Source organism: Cardiocondyla obscurior, linkage group LG01 (genome assembly GCF_019399895.1).
Source record: "Cardiocondyla obscurior isolate alpha-2009 linkage group LG01, Cobs3.1, whole genome shotgun sequence".
NCBI lineage: Eukaryota > Metazoa > Arthropoda > Insecta > Hymenoptera > Formicidae > Cardiocondyla > Cardiocondyla obscurior.
Genome location: NC_091864.1, coordinates 2186851 through 2207758, shown reverse-complemented (window position 1 = coordinate 2207758; position 20908 = coordinate 2186851). Strand labels below are relative to the sequence as shown.

The 20908-nt window shown below is 46.9% G+C and overlaps 1 protein-coding gene across 3 annotated transcripts in view; it reads right to left on the bottom strand.

Moving 5' to 3' along the window:
- Nucleotides 1-20908, bottom strand: part of Wb (wing blister) — a 102574-nt gene that overhangs the window by 30230 nt on the left and 51436 nt on the right. The window contains exons 1-2 of one of the 3 annotated variants that reach the window (XM_070658663.1): nucleotides 11636-12250; nucleotides 8542-11454 (exon numbers count right to left, since the gene is read on the bottom strand). The exons of 1 other annotated variant lie outside the window; for it this stretch is intronic. In XM_070658663.1, the coding sequence (XP_070514764.1) occupies nucleotides 8542-10618 (2077 nt within the window). In that variant the 5' untranslated portion in view covers nucleotides 10619-11454; nucleotides 11636-12250. Of the gene's footprint in view, nucleotides 1-8541; nucleotides 12251-20908 lie in introns of those variants that run through there. One more of the 3 variants, XM_070658752.1, reaches the window with a different exon arrangement.

The following is a 20908-nucleotide window of genomic DNA, read 5'->3' as shown; positions in this document are numbered from 1 at the left end:
TCTGGAATTCGTATTTTAGCTGGTTCGTGTGCGGCTCGTTAACTGGCACGTTTCATTGATAAAAATTACACTCGGAGGCATTCTGGTGAACTAAAAGCCCTTGTCGGTTTTATACGCCGGGGCGCAATTTGCTACCGACTTGTTTCATCGTAATCAACTGTCGGCGTCAATATTCATCAGAACGCGCTCGGCGCGCGATGAACGGATCGCATCTCGGAAAGACGCGGCGGAGATGCATCTCTCTTGCGATCGGCATCGACCGCGCGGTCTGTCCGCCGTTTCTTATCGCGCGTCTGACGACCTAATTGCGGGAATCCGATCTGCCCCGGCGCCGAACTTGCCGTGACTCACCGCGTATGTGTACTTCGACGACGCGTGGCAATCCTTTCTAATCAATTTAACCGCGGAACGCGCGGCGCAAGGGTGGCTTGCGCGTATTTCGCGAACAAGTCACGTAACCGCCGACAAGCCTTTTCGCGCGTCAGCGCGAATTTTATACGACACCCGCCCGTGTTCCGTGGTATCACCGCGCATTCCCGTGAAATTTGATTTAGCGGCTTACGTCAGTCCGCGTTTTTACCTCCCATCGAAACGTATCCCGTCGCGAAGGTGATGCGCGACGGTAGCGGATCTCCCTCGCATTCCGCGACAACTAATCCATCTGCCGTTACGCATATATTACTTTTGAGGAAGAGCGGAATGTATAATGAATACCTCGAAATTTATGTTAATTGTCTGGTAACGGGTCGACGTCCGAAGCCGGACGACTGGTGGGGGAACGGGAGAAGATCGATCGGGCGCCTTTTTCGATTTCGATCCGCGCTGGGAGAGGCGTCTTTCGAGGAGGAAATGGTTATTCGCCGGTTTCAGCAAATCTCAGCGGAATCGGGACGAATCTTCCCCGCCCGTGGAAACGGAAATCTCCGAAATTCGCGTAACAAGAGGTTTAATGAGGGTGCACTTGCAAGCCTACGGTATCCGAACAGATTGCACACGGCATCCCGCCGATTATGTATGCGCGTGTTGCATGTGGATATTTCGAGACCGCAACGCACCTGTAATTTTGGATTACGGCAATCATATGTAGTATCGATGTATCGCGAAGATCACGAATGAGATCGTTGAAGATCACGAAACCCAAAAAAAGAACAAAAAACAGAAGAAAGAAAAAGAGAGAGAGAGAGAGAGAAAGCGTATAAGCCCCGCTGTGCGTGCTGCAAATTTCCGTAAAGGTGCGAAAACGAGAGTCGAGCTTTTTTGCAGACCGCGTTCAGACTTGGTACTCGCGCGGAAAGAGTTGGACGGCGAAAATAACTGCTAGTTAGGAAAAAAAGAAATAAAAAAAAAAATTCCGACAAGTAGGTCGCGCAGGGCGTGAGTAAGAATTTCCTGTCATCAATCTCGACGATAATGAACCCCATGCGTGCGCGATCGGGGAAAGTTACGTCTCGTTTATTGATTTGCTTAAGATCAACGCGTGGATACTTCGCGATTATGAGTACGCCGGGAATACGATGGAAGATAATGACGCGTGGTTCTGATATCGCTACGGAACGTAACGCGCTTCGAAGTCGGGAATATATTCCGCGCGATCTAATCGTCAATCGCGACCAACGGCGCTACCCTTGAACCTTTAAGAAAATTACTCCCCGCGTCCTCGAAATAAGCCAATTAACGTAGAACGAGGTATCGAATTACGTTGCGTAAGAGACGACGATCGTGATGCGTTCGCAAATGATATGGGTATTAGTTGGTATCCGTTTAGAAATATGCCAATATAAGAACGCATCGTATAGAAAACTACACGGCTCGCTCAAATTAATCACGAGCGTAATTAAGAGAAGGCATTAGTCGACGGCGCCTCGTAGAATGCTTATTACGGTGTCAATCGCCGGAGAAATATCCGCGCGATTATCGCGGTATTCCCTTTCTCCCCTCCCCTCTCGCGGAATATCGTACCCTGATAATTACACAGCGCGAGAGCGTGCGCGCCGAGATAGAAATGTAATTTCTCATGATATCACAATGAGCCGCACCTGTCCGCGCCGTGTTATTACCGGCGTCACCGCGTTTCGCATTATCTTACCGCCCGCGAGCGTGGATTTTCGCGTGTCTAAATTGCGATTTACCAGAAAGCAATCCCGACCGCTTGCAGTAGAAATGGCGTTTACCGTTTCCCACCGCGAGATCTCCTCATCGACTCTCTCTCTCTCTTTCTCGTTTCGTAACGGAGCGTGGCCTCTGACTCTCTGCATTGTAAAGGGTCAAGGTTTGCCACGAATCGCCGATCCGGTCGATTAAATACCGCAAGGTGATCGCGCGAAGCGCGACGGGAAAATTCGCGGTACAATGATTAACACCGCCCGGCGGCTCGAAGGCACCGCGCGCGATCCCGCCGGGTCGATAAAGCGCAGAGATATTGACTCGTGCACGCCGATTCTATGGAAGTGTCGTAGATAAGATAGCATCGCGAGGACGCGAGCTACTTCCGTCTGAGATGTACCGACGCGGCGCCTATTCCCGCCGCGGCTAATAACACCGGACTCGGAATCATTACGTTTATGATGCACGATGTAAAAAAAAAAAAAAAAACGTTCTCCGAGCGGCAAGGCCGACGTTATTAAACGTCGACCGGAGTGTATCACGTAGCCGCGGCCAACAAAAATCTCGACTCGAGCCGGGAAGCACGGCGGACGGGCCGAGCCGGTGCGGTTTTCTTACAAATGGGAAACGCTCGCGTAACGACAGTCGTCGGCGATCAGATACCCCGCGAGAAAACCGACTCGATTTTCCATCAGCGCGCGAGCCGCCGATAAGGTAATTAATTGCCGGTTTCGCCGCCCGTCCGCGTCACCGCGAAATTAACTTTAACGCGCCTCACGCTGCGCGGGTACACGACGGTATTTAATTGCGCGCGCTTAATTACGTTTATGCGCCGCGCGCTTTAGTCGTTCTCGGTGGGAAAGACGCAGAAATTACAATCCTGCGTCTATAAAGTAGCCCTTGGAGTCGTTATTAATGTATACAAAACAGGGATTTAAATTACGGCCGGCCTGTCCCGCTATTTTATCGCCATAAACGCGGAGACGACTCGTAGGAGAATCCGCGATTAAAATTCTTCATTCCAGCTGTTACGCCGCAAAAGGCGAATTTATTAGCGAGGTAACACGGCACGCGCAATTGTGGATCACTCCGCCTCGGCACCGTCTATTTTTCGCCACTTATCTGCCGTCACGCGTATAATTGCCGACCGGCTCTTATCGCGAACAATGATGCGAGAGAGAGAGGTTCGCGCTCGCTATCGCGCCTCCCCCTAAGTCCGTTTAATCGCGATCGCGCCGGCCGCCTACGCCCGGCCGTATACACGGGGCTCTCGCGAAGGCTGCATAACGACGTAGTTACGGGCTCGCGTATGGTACCCATCCGGCGATGCCCGGCGGCTGGATCCGGTGGTGCATCTATCCGTTTTGTTTGCTTCGCACGCAGGTGGATTAAAGGGCCCCGTGATGCCTGGCCTCTCTCGCGCTACACCTGTTATTGAATAATAACCACGTACGAGGCTCTGGCCGTTCCACGATCGGGATTCCCAACGGACCCTGGCATCGCGTAGGAAAGACGCGCTGCACGAATCCTACCCTATCGGTTGTTAGACGGACTGCCGGTGAATGCGTTTGCAACGAGCCGAGAACGATTCCGGTTGACGGCGCGGTAACGACGCGGGACTCGATAAGAATTATGAATTCGAAAGATCGGAACGAAATTCGATAAAATCAAGAGCTCGGATAACGTAGCGATGAAATAAAGCGGTATGTTCTAATTCGGCGTTACGCTATCTCGACGAGGGACGTTGCGTGCCGGTGATTCCGTACCGCAGCCGCATTCCGCGGAGGGGGGGGGAAATCGGGAGAAATGCGTGACAGCATCTTTAACTCCTGCCTCATCATCAATTATTACGAATCTTCGTGCTGCACTGCATAATTTAGTTGTCAACTACCGTACAGACCTCGCTATGCATATAACACGACGCCGAAGTACAGGGTACCGTTTTATACAATATCCGCGAGATTCACGGAATTATTCGCATTCGTTAGAGGAGACACACACCGATATTCTACTTCGCCCGGTTTTACAAATCAAAAATAAAATTCTGTAAAACAAAAAAAAAATAAAACTCTAAAGTCTCTAATATATTATCTAGCAATGTTAATGTTTTATACGAAACCCCTTGAGCTCTGATGGGAAATAATATTAAATTAAATATTCCACGATTAATCGGAAAGTTTCCTTTTCCTCAGCAGTTCATCGCGCCAGTATCCGATCTTAATCGTGCGGTCATAACGATCTAAATCTTTTTACGATATCGTTCGAGATATCGCTACGGTATCGGTTAAAAATCATTCCTTCGCCCACAGTGCAAACTGCGCTTATCTGCTAAACGATAACTAATGCAAACCATTATTTATGATTACCGCCGCGCAGCAGTGATCTGATAAACACGGAGACACGATGCAAATTGTACGAGCCGCGGCCTCTTGTACCGGTCGATGCCGGGCACAGAATAAAAAATTAAAAAAAGAAAAAGAAAAAAAGAAAGAAAAATCACGTAGCGCAAAAGCGGCCCGCGCTGCTGCAACGCGAACGTGACGCGGAATCCGCCGCCACGTGCGGTTGCGGGCCCAACGGGAACGGGCAGGAAGGAAGTTCGCCTTTTCGTGTTTGGTCGGACACGCGTGACTGCCAGCGAGATATCGCGAGATATATGCCTACACGCTCCGGCTGGCGTGGCGCGCGGAAGATGCGACTCAAAGCCGCCGCAAGCGCGATCCATTGTACTCTCCAACGTCGGCGAGAGAAGGAGCGAGAAGAGAAAGAGATGAGAAAAAGAGGAAACATCGCCCAAGCATCCCCCTATCCTCTCTTTAAATTCTTTCAGCCCGTTGCACGACTTTCGTGCACGCGACTCGATTAGCCTTACCTCACCGCAAATTTCCGAGTCTTCGTACATCGCGAGTGCTAAGACCACGCAACATTGTTAGAATCAAACGTTATTACCTCATAAGATAGTACGCGCGTGTATAAAATATCTTTACCACCCTTCGAGATAGGAGATTAATTTCTTTTCGGTTAATACCGCTCGCGAGCCTTCGAATAACGTAAGCGTGAATAGAGCCGCGGCTAATCAGGCTCGATCAAACGTCGGCGTCGTAATCGCATTATTGAGACGTTGCATCTGTCGGGGTCTTAAAGTATTTAACGACGCTGATCTCAATTCGCTTTATTTCCACCTCGTCGGCGGCGCGCGGGGGCCCGCGGGATGCTGTAAGAAACGAATCGTGGATTTACGAGCCGCGAGAGATTACGATTTATCGCGGCAACTACCGGAACGCCGATCGGAGTATCCTCGAATGTAAATCTATAAATTATACGCCAGCTCGTGCAATCGAAATCATTAAAACTAAACGGCTTCGTCGACACAACGCCGTCATTGTCACGCCGCGGATATTTCCCTTTCCCCGGAGTTTGTTCCGCGTATGCATAATCCGCAGCGTTTCGCCGCACGAAAAATTTTTATCTCGAGTGGGAAGCGCGCGCGAGTCGTTTCGCTCGAAAGGGTACAAAGGCAATCTCGCTTAGGCGAGGCATCATCGCGAAGGATCATCGCGGGAACGAGCGGGAATAAGACGTGTCTTCAGACCTTTGATCCGCGTGCGTGCGTGCGCGTATGCGTGGCGTGCGTGTTACGGATGCGTGCGCGCGCGTTTAAGTAAACCCGCGCGATGAGTTACAGCGCACGAAAATAAGAGCAAATAAGGGCGGGCAACTTCCCGACGAGGAGCCAAAGGGGCGAGTTGGCTGTATCGCGTTGTAAATTACTCTTATCGTGCGCGTCTCGCACCGGTTGACATCCTGACGGGCGAGAAAGTAAGGAACGCGGCGCCCGTCCGTCGGATTGAAATGTCCCTTACGTTTCTTTATCGCCGGGCTACGGCGACCTGCGTGAATTCCGGTCGATACGTCCGATGGTATCTCGCGATGCGAGGGAGATGATCTTTTTCTCTGTAGGCCTTTCGCGCGATTTGCTCGAGGAGAGGGAGGGGGAGAGAGAGAGAGAGAGAGAGAAAAAGAAAAAAAAAAAAAAACAGAAACGCATACATTATGTCAGCCGGCGTAATTCTACTTTGCATGCATCAGAGCTCATTATATTTACCTTAAGAATTTAATTGAATTTGAAAAAAAAAAATGGCATGTTGCGACGTATTAAATTTGCCTGCATATTACACGGTTGTGTGTTCGAGGAGAGAGCGGTGTAATTCCCGTCTAATTAAATGTAATCCCCGTGACGAAAGTGATTAGGCCGAAAGAACGCCTTCGCGATTGTCGTATCGAAGCAGTTTTATTTCCACGCGAAGGCGAAAGGGAGTCGTTGGCACACTGCGAGTGACGTTAATCTGTTTGAGCGGCGCCGATACGTCGCTACGAAGCTTAGTACCCCTGCGAGATGTTACGCAATTGCTCTCGTACGGCTCTCGATGAGAGAAAAACTTTTCCCTTCCGTCATAAATTCGATATGTACATTACAAAATATTCTGGGATTAGTTTTTTAATTCCATTTAAATTAGCGATATTAAATCTGAAAATTAACATTATTAAATTTAAAGTAGCTGTTGATGACGCGCGCAATATTGTTTTAATAAATCTTGTTATTTTTATTCCCGTCGCTTTTTTTTTCTTAATTTAACCAGAAAATTGAATGAAGACGGCGAAGATGACGGTGATTAAAATATGCGTTCTGGCGCGCGTCAACACCGAGATCTACGCCCAGGCCACCCTGCCTGCGAGCTGAACGTTTCCACGCGATTACGGGATCGTTGCGGGAGAGCACCTGGGGGCCGGTTTAAACACCCATCCACTTTTTGCATCGTCGTCAGGATGCACCGAACTCGCGGGATGCACTCGTAACTTAGCAGCGACGCCGGTGCCGGCGGTGAGCGCGAATCGTGCCCACCGTAATAAAATTGATTAATCTCTCGCTCGTGTAATCGAGCTGATTATTGGACGTCACAGCGCGGATGTTTATTCATGCCAAGTAATTTACCATGTCGTCCTATACTCGATCAATCCGTGCATCTTACGGCGAGAAGTGCACTTAAAGTACGAAGATAATTAACGAAATAAAACAGTCGGCGAGTTTGCCGTGTGCGCAAAGAGAACTTCGAATGATTCCTCAAATAAAACTTTCGAAATTGAATCGGGACGAGCTGCGACTTCAAACGCAAACCTAACTAGCAGAAGTTATTTTTCCCAAAGTGGATTTCTATGCGGAAGGAAAATATTTGTCGCGGGCCCCGAGAGTTCCATACGATTGTTAGAATGGCGAACAGAAATATGCAAAGATAAAACGCGCAATATCAGCGGATATACTTTTAACGTATACAACTATTCCTCTACACGTGCGTGATTCAATATTTGCGGTATTTATCAGTGTAAATGTTAACACAAAATGTTAGCGCAGGCTCTAAAATGCCTTTTCCACGAGATACCTCCCCCGATTAGGCAAGTCTTCAAACATAGAGAGATCCTTTGCCGCGTTCAACATTTTTTTTTTTTTACCGACGCAGGTATATATTCCAGGCGCGAGGTAAACCACCAGATCATTTTATCGTGGCCCCCGCGCGGATCTTAGATTCCGAAAGTAATCCCGGAGAAACCGCCCGCGAAAAAGTGTTACCTCGATCGAGGAAAAAATTAAAATCAAGTCGACGGAGCACAATGTAGCGTCGAGATCTTCCCAAGCCCCATCCTTTCTCGAGCGCTGATTACGATTTATTGCGTCGCTGTTTGTATCGCGCGAAACTTCGTGCGATGCTCGGTTAATGAGCCACATCCGTGCGCTTCGAGTTCCTCTTCTCATCGTAGGTCGAAGGTCGCGAGTCTAATCGACGCGAAGAGGTAATTGGCTAAGAAGGTAACGTTTCGCACTTTGCAAGTCGCGAACGAAAATCATAAATAAGTAACGCGATCGACAAAACTCGCATTGTAGCGCGTTGATAACCAAGTAATCCTAGAAAAGCGTAACGACTTCTTAAAACGATCTACAGTACAGATACCGTCTATCCGCATTTCGACTTTTGCGCTCTATCGATCGATTAATTAATTTCGCCAATTAAAATTCGAGTAATCTTCTCCGAATTGCGCCGCGAAATAGTGCAGACCGTGAATGACGAATCAGGGGCGTGGAAACGTTTAGCGATATTGCATTACGACGACGCGAGTGATTAATCAGCTTTAGCAGGAAATTAGTCAGAAGACCTCTCGTGCTATCAGTTACTTAGTTGTATAACTGCAACGGTAATAAAATTTTAGCTTATCGTAAAAACAATTTCTCTTCCGAGCGTAATATAACGCGCCCGTTAAAACGCTCTTTTTGCAACGGAAATAATTAATATTGAATAATTAAAATTGGTTGAATAATTCAATCAAATTGATCGGAAATTCTCGAAGGTTAATCTTCGTCGAAGGACTCGAAGCGTTTCTACTCACCGTACTTGAGTCCTCGCCACTTGGTGGCCGGCTCGCGGTACCTATAACTAGGAAGTACGATTCTGGGCGGCGGCCGGGTTTGCGAAGGACAAGGCTTGTAGACGACCATGCACCGTACGCATTTCCGGCTCGTGGGTGGAGTCGCCGGATATGCCGGTTGAATGTGCACGTAGGCCATAGGGGTGACCGATTGCGCGGAATAATGATTCGCGTATCGTTTTCGCCGGTCGTCGCCGGACGCCACGCTTCGGCTCGGTTCCTGAATCGCGGCCAATTCTGTCTCGTCAGTCGATCCCCGCGTGTCCCTTCGCCGGTCTAAGGATCGGATCTTCCTCCTCGAACCACCGTGCGACGTCCTGCGACTGTCTCGCGAGAAAGTCGGCCGATGCTCCGGAACGAGGGCTCTGCTATTGGCACTTTGATCCTGACTCGTCCATACGAAATTGCTCGTGACCATCAGATCTTTCAGATCCTCGCCTCGCGTTTCTTTCCGCCGCTTGTTGTCTAGCGGTATGACGGAATTTAAGAAGTGATTGTTGTTATTTTTATCTCGAAATTCACTATCGTCGCTGTTCTTCTGACGTTCCATTAAAAATATATCTTGCAATCTATCGTCTTTATAAATCGAAAAATCAGTCTCTCGATCACTGTGCTTGGTGTTATCGTTATCACTCTGTGGATCGCTGTTAATTGATTTTTCAAAGACTTCTTCGCGATGAATGCTGTTATCGCGTCCTCGAAAATTTCGCGACCGATTTGGAATTCGCGCAGACCAATCGCGGCTCATCTCACGTCTCGTCCTAGCAGGATCTCCGCGATCCCGTTCTCCCGGCCAATTTTTACGATCGTGGATTGCCTCCGCGGGGCTCATCGCGGAAGATTGAACTCGCTCGCGATTCTCGCGAAAAAAAAGGAGCTGGTCCACCTGCATTCCTGCAGCGAATTGCCACGCATCCCCATTCGCGGCATTTCGTTCGAAGGATCCCGGAATCCTTGCTCGTTTTCCGGACGTGGTACGCGAGGTTTCTTCAGCTTCGTTCGGTCTCTCGAAGTCTCTATCGTTGATTACGGATCGGGAAAATGTAGGAGCAATTTCTTCTTTGATATCCATCGCGCCTGTAACCCGCGAGATATGCGGTTCGGAGGATTTATATTCACCGCCTAATCGCGCGTTCTTCTCACCCGTCCCGGGAATTCCCTTTCGATCGCCTGAGTTCAGTGTCGATGCGCCGATCTTCGGAACACGATGATTACCAGCCGTCCTCGAGTTCTGAATACTACAAGGCGTCAACGTTGAGGAGCGAAGATAGTTATCGACGTTAATACTCGCCTCCCGTGATCTAGGAGCTCGTGCGCTTCTAGCCACGACGATCCTCGATCCTCGCTGTTCCTTCGTTTTTAACTTCGCTCTTGATCCTGTCTCCGCCGCGGTATCTACCTCAAATCTATCGTTACGTAACTTCGAGGAAGTTACGACGTCGATCATCGCCTGATCGCTGCCCTTTTTAGAACGCCGTCTTTCCCGCTCGCCGTGCCCTCCCGGTTCATTCTCGTCCGACGCTCGAGTCCCGGTATTTAAGTGCGCGTCGGTTCGTATAATTACGGAGTGTTGATCCCGGTCCGAGGATTCATCCGACGCGTCGCCGTGTTCCTCGTTCACGTGGATATTCCAAAGCGACGGTCCGTCACCGTCGATTTTCCGATCACCGACGTTGATCGATGGCGACACCCGGTGCTCCTCATAGATCACCCTAGTTTCCGTGGACGTCTCCGCGATCGTCGATCTACCGTCGCGTGGTTCTAATCGCGTGTTCTTCCTCCATGGCCCGTCACCTCCGATCTCTCGCCGCTCGCGGATGATCCCGTCCGCCGAGGCATAATTCAAGCCTTCCTTCACCGATCGCTCCGAGACGTAGGAACTGTCGCTTCGCGATCCATCCAGCGGAATCGATCTCGCGGGACCGTCGCCTTCCGGCCGGATCGCCGGCTCGAACCACCATTGCTGACCTGACAGCAGAAGGGTACCTGCTCCGAGGGCCAGCACGCCCCAGGCCCAGATTAATTTTCCGGGGTACATTTCTACCCCATAGTCAGAAGGGAGACTGTCTTGCCCCACGCAACACCTGTCATGACGATCGCATCTCTTCTCGAATAATGTCCGGCGGATATTCGAAGTCGACGATAACACGTATATATCTTTTTTAGATAAATTCCTAACGCAAAACTCGAACGTTGATTTACAAAGAGTCAATCGCAGTTATTTCGCTATTACGTAAAGTTTGTAAGAGAACAGTGTATTTTTTGTTGTCTTAAAAATTGTCTGTTACGCAGCTTTGATTTTTAAAGCTGAATATGACGCGGGATTGAAAGAACTGGAACGTTGACACCGCCCAGGATGATTCTTGAATACTTTTCACGCCGCAGTAACTATATGCGTAACTTTTTAACGCAATGACTTGCAATATTTATATAATTTTTTAAAATGTTACTTTTTATCTGCATAAAAGTTCGAGCATATATATTATAACTTCGCGCACGTTATATGTACACACACCGTTAGGTCTCGGACAGAAAATTAATTTACGATAAAATTTGATTATACCGAACTTATTATTAACAGTTATACGAGCACGAGATTCTGAGTTACAAGATCATAAATTATTTTCGCGAATATAACGAGCACCTTAGCAAACTATTCCGAGTTTTAATTTTAGAGAAAGTCGATGACAACTTTGCGAAACATTCGATGAATCACTCGCATTGCTGACAAGCACTCGTTCTCGTCCTGACGTAATCTCTTCATATCGATTTCATAAAAAAAAAGGATCTCTCACAGCATCGCTTTCGACAAAGTTAATTATATCCAAAATCACTTATATACAGTTCCTTCGCATTAAGCTCACGGAAAACATGCTAGAATAAAACCTACTCGTTCAAATTTTACTTCGTAATTCGCTTGTGCGAAGAATTGCAAACAAAAAAGAAAAAAAAAGGAAAAGAATTCGCAAGAGTAGCTGAGAAAATTTCGAAGCTTAAAAACAAGAAGAAAAATGTATAAAATTGTTGCAAAATATTCTTCGACGGGCGATCTTACGCTGTGGATTCCTCACGATTGCTTCACTTTGCCATTATTATTTTTTTTTTCGAATCTCGAAGATGAACCGGGAACTAGTAACACGTGGAATCGCGAGGAGGTGGACGTGTGTACCGGCCTCGAGCGCGGCTCGCGAGACACTGGCTTGATACCATTACCATTAGCTCGGCTGTGGGTCTCTCTTTCTCTCTCTTTCTACCTTCCTCCACCTTCCTCACTGTTGCCTCTTCTTCATCATCTTCTTCCGCGCTGGCATTCATGTTTCCTCCCTCCTCTTTTTTAAGAGAAGAAGACCGAATATTCGTGTTTACTATGCCACGCACGTGGGTGTGCAAGTATTCGAGCGGTTTCGGAGCGTTGGACGGCCCTCTTCGTCGGGGCACTCGAGAGTCCTTCGATACGAGGCTTTATCCGAACAATCGTATTGCACGAAATTACTCGATATACACTGGCGACATTATTCTCTCTCTGCGCATCGGTGAAACGCGTTATCTATCTAAACCTACATCGATAAGAATATCTCTACGTATTTTCCCACTCATTTGCTTCTCCAGTGATTTGCTCAATTATCATTCACACGTTTTTTATTTTTTTTTTTCGTACACTTTTACCATCCAAATTAAATGTACGAAAAGATTAAATAATTTATTTTACAAAAGATTTATAAAATAATTTTAAATGAGTGAGTTTTAAAATCCCTGGGTGCACATATCGTGCTGAATGATTGAAAATGACGGAAGTTGCGTGTTCATTGTCGTAAGAAAGACGATGTATTGTCATAAGAAGACAATGCGCGATTTTAAGAATACCTTGAGTTTACGACGAGGAAGATGGAGGGGGAATTAAAATGTCAGGTCCCGATGTCGCAGGACGATGACAGATGCCGGAAATTTATAATGCATTTGTCACGCGCGTACCCGGGGCTTGAAAGACACTCCAAAGATCAAGGCGTTCCTTTTGCCGAGCCTAAACGTTAAAAAGAAATTAACAAATATCCGGAAAGAAGAAAAAAAAAAAAAACTATTCTTGTAAAAGTTGTAACGCGCACTCACGCTCAATGACCCGTAGAGATCGAGTACGTTTCAATCGCACGTCATTTTCCGCGTTATGCAATTTCGACACGCTCGTAGACTGAGAAACGTGACGTCTATTAGCATTGCCCTTTCAGCAACTGGTGGTAGACAGCAATGAAAATACACGTATCGTGTGTAGAACTCTCTTCGACTACTGTTCTCGACTACCGAGTCGAGGATGTCACAGAGAATTATTCGTTAAATCCCCACGACGTCAAATAAAAAAAATATTCCCTTCCCTTATAAATTAAGATAAATAATAAAAAATATTAAAACTAAATTAATAAAAATTAGATTCAAGCGTAAATTTCTACAGATCTGCTTAGATATTTCAACGTGAGTTTTTCAAAATTAATAAGAAAAAGAAGAAAGAAATAAGAGACATATATATGTAGTAAAAATTAATCCCGTGAACTGTGAATTATGATAATGATCGCAGATAATCAGATGTATGACTTGGTTGTAAAAGTGCAACGGTATCCGTAAGAGAGCCACTTGTATGCGATATGTAGAGTCTTTCCGGGACGTATGCACGTGCCATGCACCTGTTATTTCACCGCGCACCGTAAGCGATACAAAGCGACCGCTCTTCTTGTTAATCGAATACCGGAAAGCCGCGTGTCGCGCATACAAGTGCACTTAGGTGGGTGTTTCATCGTGGGCACGAGTTTTATGAACTTATTACAGGTGGTCCCTTTGACCACGCGTGTCCGTCTGCGCACACAACGGACCAAGCACGTAGCACTTGAGAGAACGAGCCTGTGCTCGCAAAGATTGACTCGGTGTCGGTGGGTTAAAAATGTTCCATGTATGTGCCATAAAATCAAGATCGGAACAAATCAAAATGTTTACGAACTCTTAAAAAAAAGAAAAATAAAAAAGACGCACTTACAAAGAGTAAATAAACCAAAGAATGTAATTTAGAGATTGAGATCTGCAAATGTTGGTATAAAAATGATCAGTGAATTTCAACGGAATGCCGCTCCCGATAAGCGGGCGGAATTTATTATCAGCGTCGCGGTTTCTTAATTAAGATTAAGAGATTAAGTTAATGTATCCGTTCAATATTCTCAAGTGTCTCTCGCGCCGTTTCCAAATCGTATCTGTTATTTATTGCGCAAGTATTAATAATCATGTGCTACTATGCGCCGCTACGTGTCGGTGTTTCTTTCTTTTTTTCTTTTTCCTTTTTTTTTTTCCGCTCTCCTAGTCGAACACTTGCCGAAGATTTTAATACAGACCACCTACGGCTCACGGGACCAAGCGCGTTTTCGTAGCTTCGTTTTACGCGCGCTATCGCACGCCTGATTATTGCGCAACGCGGGTTATTATGAGAAAGCTATTTTTATGGTAGATTAGAGCGAGGTATGCGAGCTCTCGTACGCGCGCACTGAAATCCCGCGTCGTGAAATTCATGGTACGTTTATGGGACGGATTCCCTCCGTGGGACTTGCGAGTCCCCTCGGAGCACCAGTGTCATCGATCTCAGTTTGTTCACGGCAAACACTGTCTTCTCACGGGGCCTGGCGCTAACAAGTACCGCGTTTCGATATGTATATACGAAAGAACACCAATCGTTCGCGCCTCTCGATGTCGCCGCACGAACTCGTCGACGGAGTAAATCCAAATTAAATTCGTAATCAATAATTATAAAACGTGCCTTGAATGAAATTGCGCCGTCGTTGAATTAAAATTTAATTTATTCGCGTAAGTACGAATGACGCGTTTTCAAGGAAACCCGAGATAAAAAAAAAAAAAAAAAAACATTCACCGCCGGGTCAAACGTTATTAGACGCAACGATGATTATGCAATTATATAGATTATAGATATTGCAGTCTTGAATGTATGGGCGTTTATCTATGAAACACTGCTGCGTCATATATTCTTTCATAATAATTTCCGACGGAAAAGATTCTCCTTGAGCGACGCTTCTTGCCGCGGCATCGACGTGATTAATAATCCTCGCCATCAGTGAGACAGAAACATATCTCTTTATAATCATAATGACAAGTTCACCGATCATGCAGACTATTCAAAACAAGATAATTCACTCGATATCGTAATTTTAATTTTTTTTTTTTACTTCGGCTCGTGGTACAAGATTAATCTCGCGCGCGGTGTGGCACGGCTTCGTCTAAGCATCGCGTAATAATTAATTAATAATAAAATAATCGGTAGCGCTTATTCTCGCGTAAAGCGTCACGTTTCTCGCTCATTTGCGCGACGCAGCTATCTCGTAGCGATCGCTATCGCACATTTAATTATAAAAATACGTTATATATTTATATATATGTATATCTATAAATTATAAAAGCCCTTTAATTGGCATTTATTCTCTTCGAACTCTACATTGTTATTTCAGCACGTGCTTTCTCGCGTGCGACGCGACGATAAATTAGAGGCACGAGGAACAATTCACTTCGCGCGCGTTTACGTGGTTTACGATTCGTTCGAGGAGAGTGCCCTGCCCCGGTGTAAGCGAACCCGCGAACAAGACGTAACGTCGCGTAGACGTGATTTTACGAGGCCGTCGGTCCTGATGTGGGTAGCGACGAGACGCGCGCGAGCTCTCCACCAGCTGACGATTCGCAAATCCCTTCGATAAATCACGGCTCGTGATATGTAGACGCCATCAGCGCTGTGTCGCTCCGTCGGCGAGCCAGGTGTGGCTCGTCTCAGGATCCGCCTCGATATAAAATATAAATCCGGCTAGTGAAACATAACGAGAGGCGCGACGCGATGATTAACGATCGGATGCACCGACGGGCTCTTCGCGTCGGCGATTTCGACACCCTACGCGACTTCCGGAATGTTCTTTTTTTTTTCGTAGCTGGAAGAGACACGTGCGTTCATGTTCGCTTCTCGAGCGATCTTCAACAGTAACAGAACGCGAGGTTGTGCAACAGATATTCCTACCTGGGTTCTTTTTTTTTGGGTCCGATTCTTTAGACGTATCTACCTTGAAACACCGGAAATTGGATATTTCTTTCGGAATAATTTGTCCATCCTGATAATCCCGATATTCGCGGCGACTAGCGATGCCGATTAACTTAACGAAGGTATTATTGTTCGAGACGGCTCCACGTCAAGTAAACGAACGTGCCGAGGCGTGGAGTGCGCAGCTCTCGCTTTCGCAGTCGCGAAATTTAACGGCGACTCTTGATGGCCCGCGCGCGAGTAAATCGCGTCCGCGGCACGTAATGAGGATCCACGGTGAAAAGATTTACGATCGAATTCATTGGCTTCGACCTCTCTAACGGGTCTCTCCTTTTCCAGCCGTAACGGTCTTGCCTTCTTCTACTGTATGAGCGGACTCGGATTACGACGAACGAATATATACGTTGCCGACTGACATCCTTATCTTCCCGACCGTCGCGCCGCGTTAATATACGGCCTGCTGGCAATTTTCGCGAAACAAATTCGGAACGGCTGTCCTTCGTCTGAAAATCACTCGCTGTGAATAAACCGTGGCGAATTCGTGACCATTAGACATGATCGATCTACGTATGATTTCGTTCCTTACAATGATACTTTTCACGTAAAATTGTAAATGTATTAAAGAAAAAAAAAAAAAAAAATTAAAATTATAATAAGGATCGGAGTCTAACGATTTCAAAATTAAAAGCGCAGATAGCGGCATTCTCAAGGAGAGGAAACTTTACGTAGTATTCATGGTGGCGCAGGTAGAGCACGTACGTGACGGCGATTGCTATCTATCGGATCATCCACCAGCAGATAAAATGCCGCGGGGTCACGGCTACTTTTATAGGGTTGACTCGACGCGCATACAAAACTCGCTGCTATCGCGAATACTTCCGCGATTAGATCGCCCTTTCCCGCTTTTCCAGGTCTTCGATCTTGCCGCGTGATTGAATCACGCCCTCGAAGAATCGCGCCGCGACCGTGTCTCGTTTCTTTCGACTGCCTTTTCTTTTTTTTTTTTCAATCTTTTTTCTCTTTCTTTTTTTTCACGAAGGAAATACCTACGGGCGAAGATCGTGGCTGCAAATGTAGAAAGTTGGCCGCGACATGAGTCTGTTCATTGTGTTCCCTCCCGAGTTTTCTCTCCTTCTACCCACCGGATTCACACGACTGTAGGCCCGCAGCGGAGGTCCCCGGAGTTCTGAGAGCGTGCATTCATGAGGAGAAGACCCCGATAATACCGCGGCCAGACGCCCGGTGCATGTGCGCAAAGGTAACGTACACCACAACGCGGAGATTAGACGGATGGGAGAGTAGGAGGTACCTAATCGCGCAGGTAGCCGAGGACACGAGGTGTCCCGTTGCGAGGCAACAAGGTGCTCACACCGTGGGTGTCGCAATCTCTCATACTTTTCCATTAGATCCACGCGACGCCGCTTCCGGCGTGCCACCCGCTAGGTGCGAAACCAGGCGCATTAGTCAAATCATTTCTGGGACGTGCGGATTAAATTATATTTCACTCGAATAATCGACGCGCAACAGTTATTGCGAGATAAAAAAAGAACCGTTTTATTTCAGTTGTCTCGACAACGCGGGGAGAACCCGATCGAACGAAAATACGGCGGGGCTCGCTATCTGACCGAGATTTATCACGGGAGAAATCTTTCCTTTCCCTTTCAAAATTTTCTTGCTTGAGTTGTTTGCTCGAGCTGTTAGAGCCGCAATAAAATCTTAGAGCGCAATCTTCGTATTAAGATTTTCACGTCATTCACGGGCCCGACGTAAGAATGTCCGTCCATTACTATAATCTGATGTCGACACGATGCCTCTCTACGCCGTGAAGAGTACCGGTTCGCTAATAAACAGGAAAATCTGCTAACCCTCGCCTTACTGTCGAAGCAGGCTCCCGCAGCGTGCCTCCGAAATAAGCCCTCCGCTATCCGATTTCGCAAAATTCGCGAGCGATAAATCGAAATCGCGCTCCCAGAGTCGTTAATAAGAACTTATTGATAAATACGTCACGCGCTATCTGAACCGTGCCTTTCCTTTTCTTCCTACCTCTCTTTCCCCTCTTTCTTCTTTCCCGTTTCATTCGTACGCGTCCGTTCGTCGCCCACGTGCATCTGCATTCCCGCTGCACCGCCGCGTACAGCCGAGCGATAATGCAAGTAATTACGCCCGGCCGAACGCCACCATTATTAACGGCGACGTTTGCATAAATCGACGATCGCGATAATCGGTCATGCCGCATCTTTTGTATCTTCGGGCGTCGGAACGTTTCCGGTCTCTCTTACTTCGCCGCGGCTGTTATTACATCTCGCGTGGGCGGACGATAAAAACGCTTCATTGACGAGATTACGAGAAAACCGACGGGGTTCGTCCTTGATCATTACGCAACGCCGATAAACTCGAAGATAATTCACACTCCGGCGAAAGTCGCCGTTCGTGGGAAATAGAAAATTGCACTCTCGATATTTCGTGAATTTTAGCGCGATATTCTCCCGACGATTTTTCGAAGTATCTTCCCTCTATCGAAATCGAGAGCGATTACATCGATAGCCGATCGCCGCTCTCGCGATGAAGCGATCAAAAGATCGAGGGCGAGTCTAGGACATTACTTCTTTTTTTCGTTCCGTCACGCCGAATTACGCTTCCCTTTTCGTTAACAAGCCGTCGATGATCTCGAATGCTAAAGTCGGTATTAAATCAGCGCCGCTTTTTCATCAGGGAGGCTCTAAAGGCACGCATTTGACTCCATTACGAGAGCACCTAACACCCCTATGCCCCGCAGTCGTTCGCTAAATCATAACTCGGGACCAGTCTAATATCTCGTAAACACTGTCCACTCGATATCGAAAAATACCAGTCGCCTGAATTTATCTCCGCCGAGCGTGAGATAAAATACTGCCTGTTAGCGAATACGCGAGCTGACATGCGTGCGTATGGCTCTATTAGAGAACTCAGGCGTCAACACTTCTCTATTTTGCGTACACCAAGAGCATACGAGGGCTTAAACGCGAAGCGAGGAGCGTTGCGCCCTCGGAGAATATTTTTTTTCTCAAGAAATTTCGCTTACCCGACTGCGAATAAATAAAAAATCACATAATCCTGATAACAAGTGCAGAAATGAAAATTAACAACGTAATTGCGCAACAGAAACGAGCCGAGGAAAGTACGCTTGGATTCGCGGAATTAAAAAAAAAAATTCACAAGCTAGATTATTAATTAATAAAATTAATATAAGCGTTACTAACGCAGATCAGAGCGAAGCGGAAAGATAAGATCTGAATTATTATCAAGATCGAGCGAGATAAAAGGCTAATTCGAACATCTGCCGACGAAGCCGCGTATTTCCCCGCGTCTAATTTGCGGCAGATTATATCGATAATCTCTTTTCCTTAAATAACCATTACCAACCCCGATCCGCGATAATATCGCTCGCATTATTATCCAGTTAGAGAGACACGCGGTTATCCTACGTGCCCGCTAACTCGAAGACCAGCTCTCTTCGTCACCTGCCAAGCCAGGCCGGCAACGTTCGCCGCTCGTGTTTGCTCTGCACGCATCCGTCTACCGCGAACGGGAGGAAGAATCCGCGAGTGTGTTGACACGTTCCTAAGGTGCCCGCTCGTGGCAGGATACCGTTGATAGGACAGGCTCCACCTTCGTGGACCCATTGACGTGGCGGAAGGTTACCGCGAGGGCGGGCAGGGAAACGCGCGCGCGGGGAAATGACTTAATATGAAGTTACAAGTATGCTATACGAGCGATGGCCGGTGGCGATCGCTTGGACCACCCAGGAGGTGATTGCCGTGGAGAGAATATATCTACAGTCTCGCGTAGCCTTTCTTCCTACGTGCTTAATAGTGCCACGGCTTCGCATGCCGCATTCCTAGATCGTCCTGCGTCAGCAGGAAGCTCTCGCCAGTTCTCTCTTTTCTTTCTCTATCACCCTGAGATTCTCGAAGAGGTCCCCCCGACGAGAAGAGGAAATTAAAAAACCGTAAAAAGAGACGCGAAAACATCGGACGAATTTTTTTTTTTATTTTTTAATTCGATTTTGTTTCCTAAGTCTTTGATCCCCCGTTCGCTCGACCTTTTCAATTACAATCTTCTTCGGATTTAATTCTGCGGTTTCACTTTGGGAAGTTCAAGGCCTACGATCGATAGCATGCGTCCGTTATTAATTTACTTCTTTGACGCTGGCGCGTTAAACGAACTATGTATATTAAATTCCGTTGCATGAATTTATGAAGGGAGTGTACGTTTATTAGCCTCCCCTCGACGACAAGCTGTGCACCTTCGTCGATCGTCGCAGTGCAGGCACCGCGAAATACCGCCGACTCGAAACTCGCCGATAAGTCAAAGAGGGGCAGGGCAACATAATGTCGCTCTTCATGTTTTATGTATGAGAACGAGATTACTTCGGGTACCACCCACTTGCCGAGTGCTACCACGAGTCGAGAGTTACGTTTCGGTCTACCCGCGAAAAAAAAAAAAAAAAAGAAAAGAAAAGAAAAGAAATCTACCAGCGAGGCGCGAGGAACAATAGCGATCAATTGTGCATCAATACGAGATCGAACTCTGAATCGCTACATCAAAGGGCGTAACCAAAAATCCGGCATGCTTTTTATTTATATACATATGCATCTAACTAGAACTGAGAATTTATTTATCGCTATTAATCTCATTCTACACAAGCCGAATATTTAATAGAAAGTGTAATTGTTGCTGCTCAATTTAACATTAATAATAGTTAGCAGGTTGTTACGATCTACTGGATAAAAAGTATTTTAATTCACTTGCTGCGGACGTAATTATTAACGATATTATGCGAAAGCCTAGAAATTATCCGACTGTAAATCGGGCATTGTTAATGAGTTACGAGGATAGAGCTAGGGTGTTATAAACGGCGCGCTGCTCAAAAAAAAAAAAATCATCGTCGATAAATTACGCGCGCTGCAAAGACCCGTCAAGAATAGGGCGAAGGAGCGGTTGCTTGCACACACTCGGTGGCAATGATTACGAGGCGCGACGCACGTATTAGCATATTATCGCCATATTTCTGGGGCTGCTCTAAATCTCGCGTCGTATCCCATTAAGGTGTCGACAGTACAACGGAAGCAGAGAAGAGAAAGAGAGAGAGATAGAGAAAAAACGGAAGCGAGTAAAAAACCGAGAAGCGATGGAACTCAAAGGGCTCGATCGGCGGAAGGAAAAAAATGAAGAAGTAAACTCGGCTTCATTCACCGAGGTGTTTTATCAACATTCTCATGT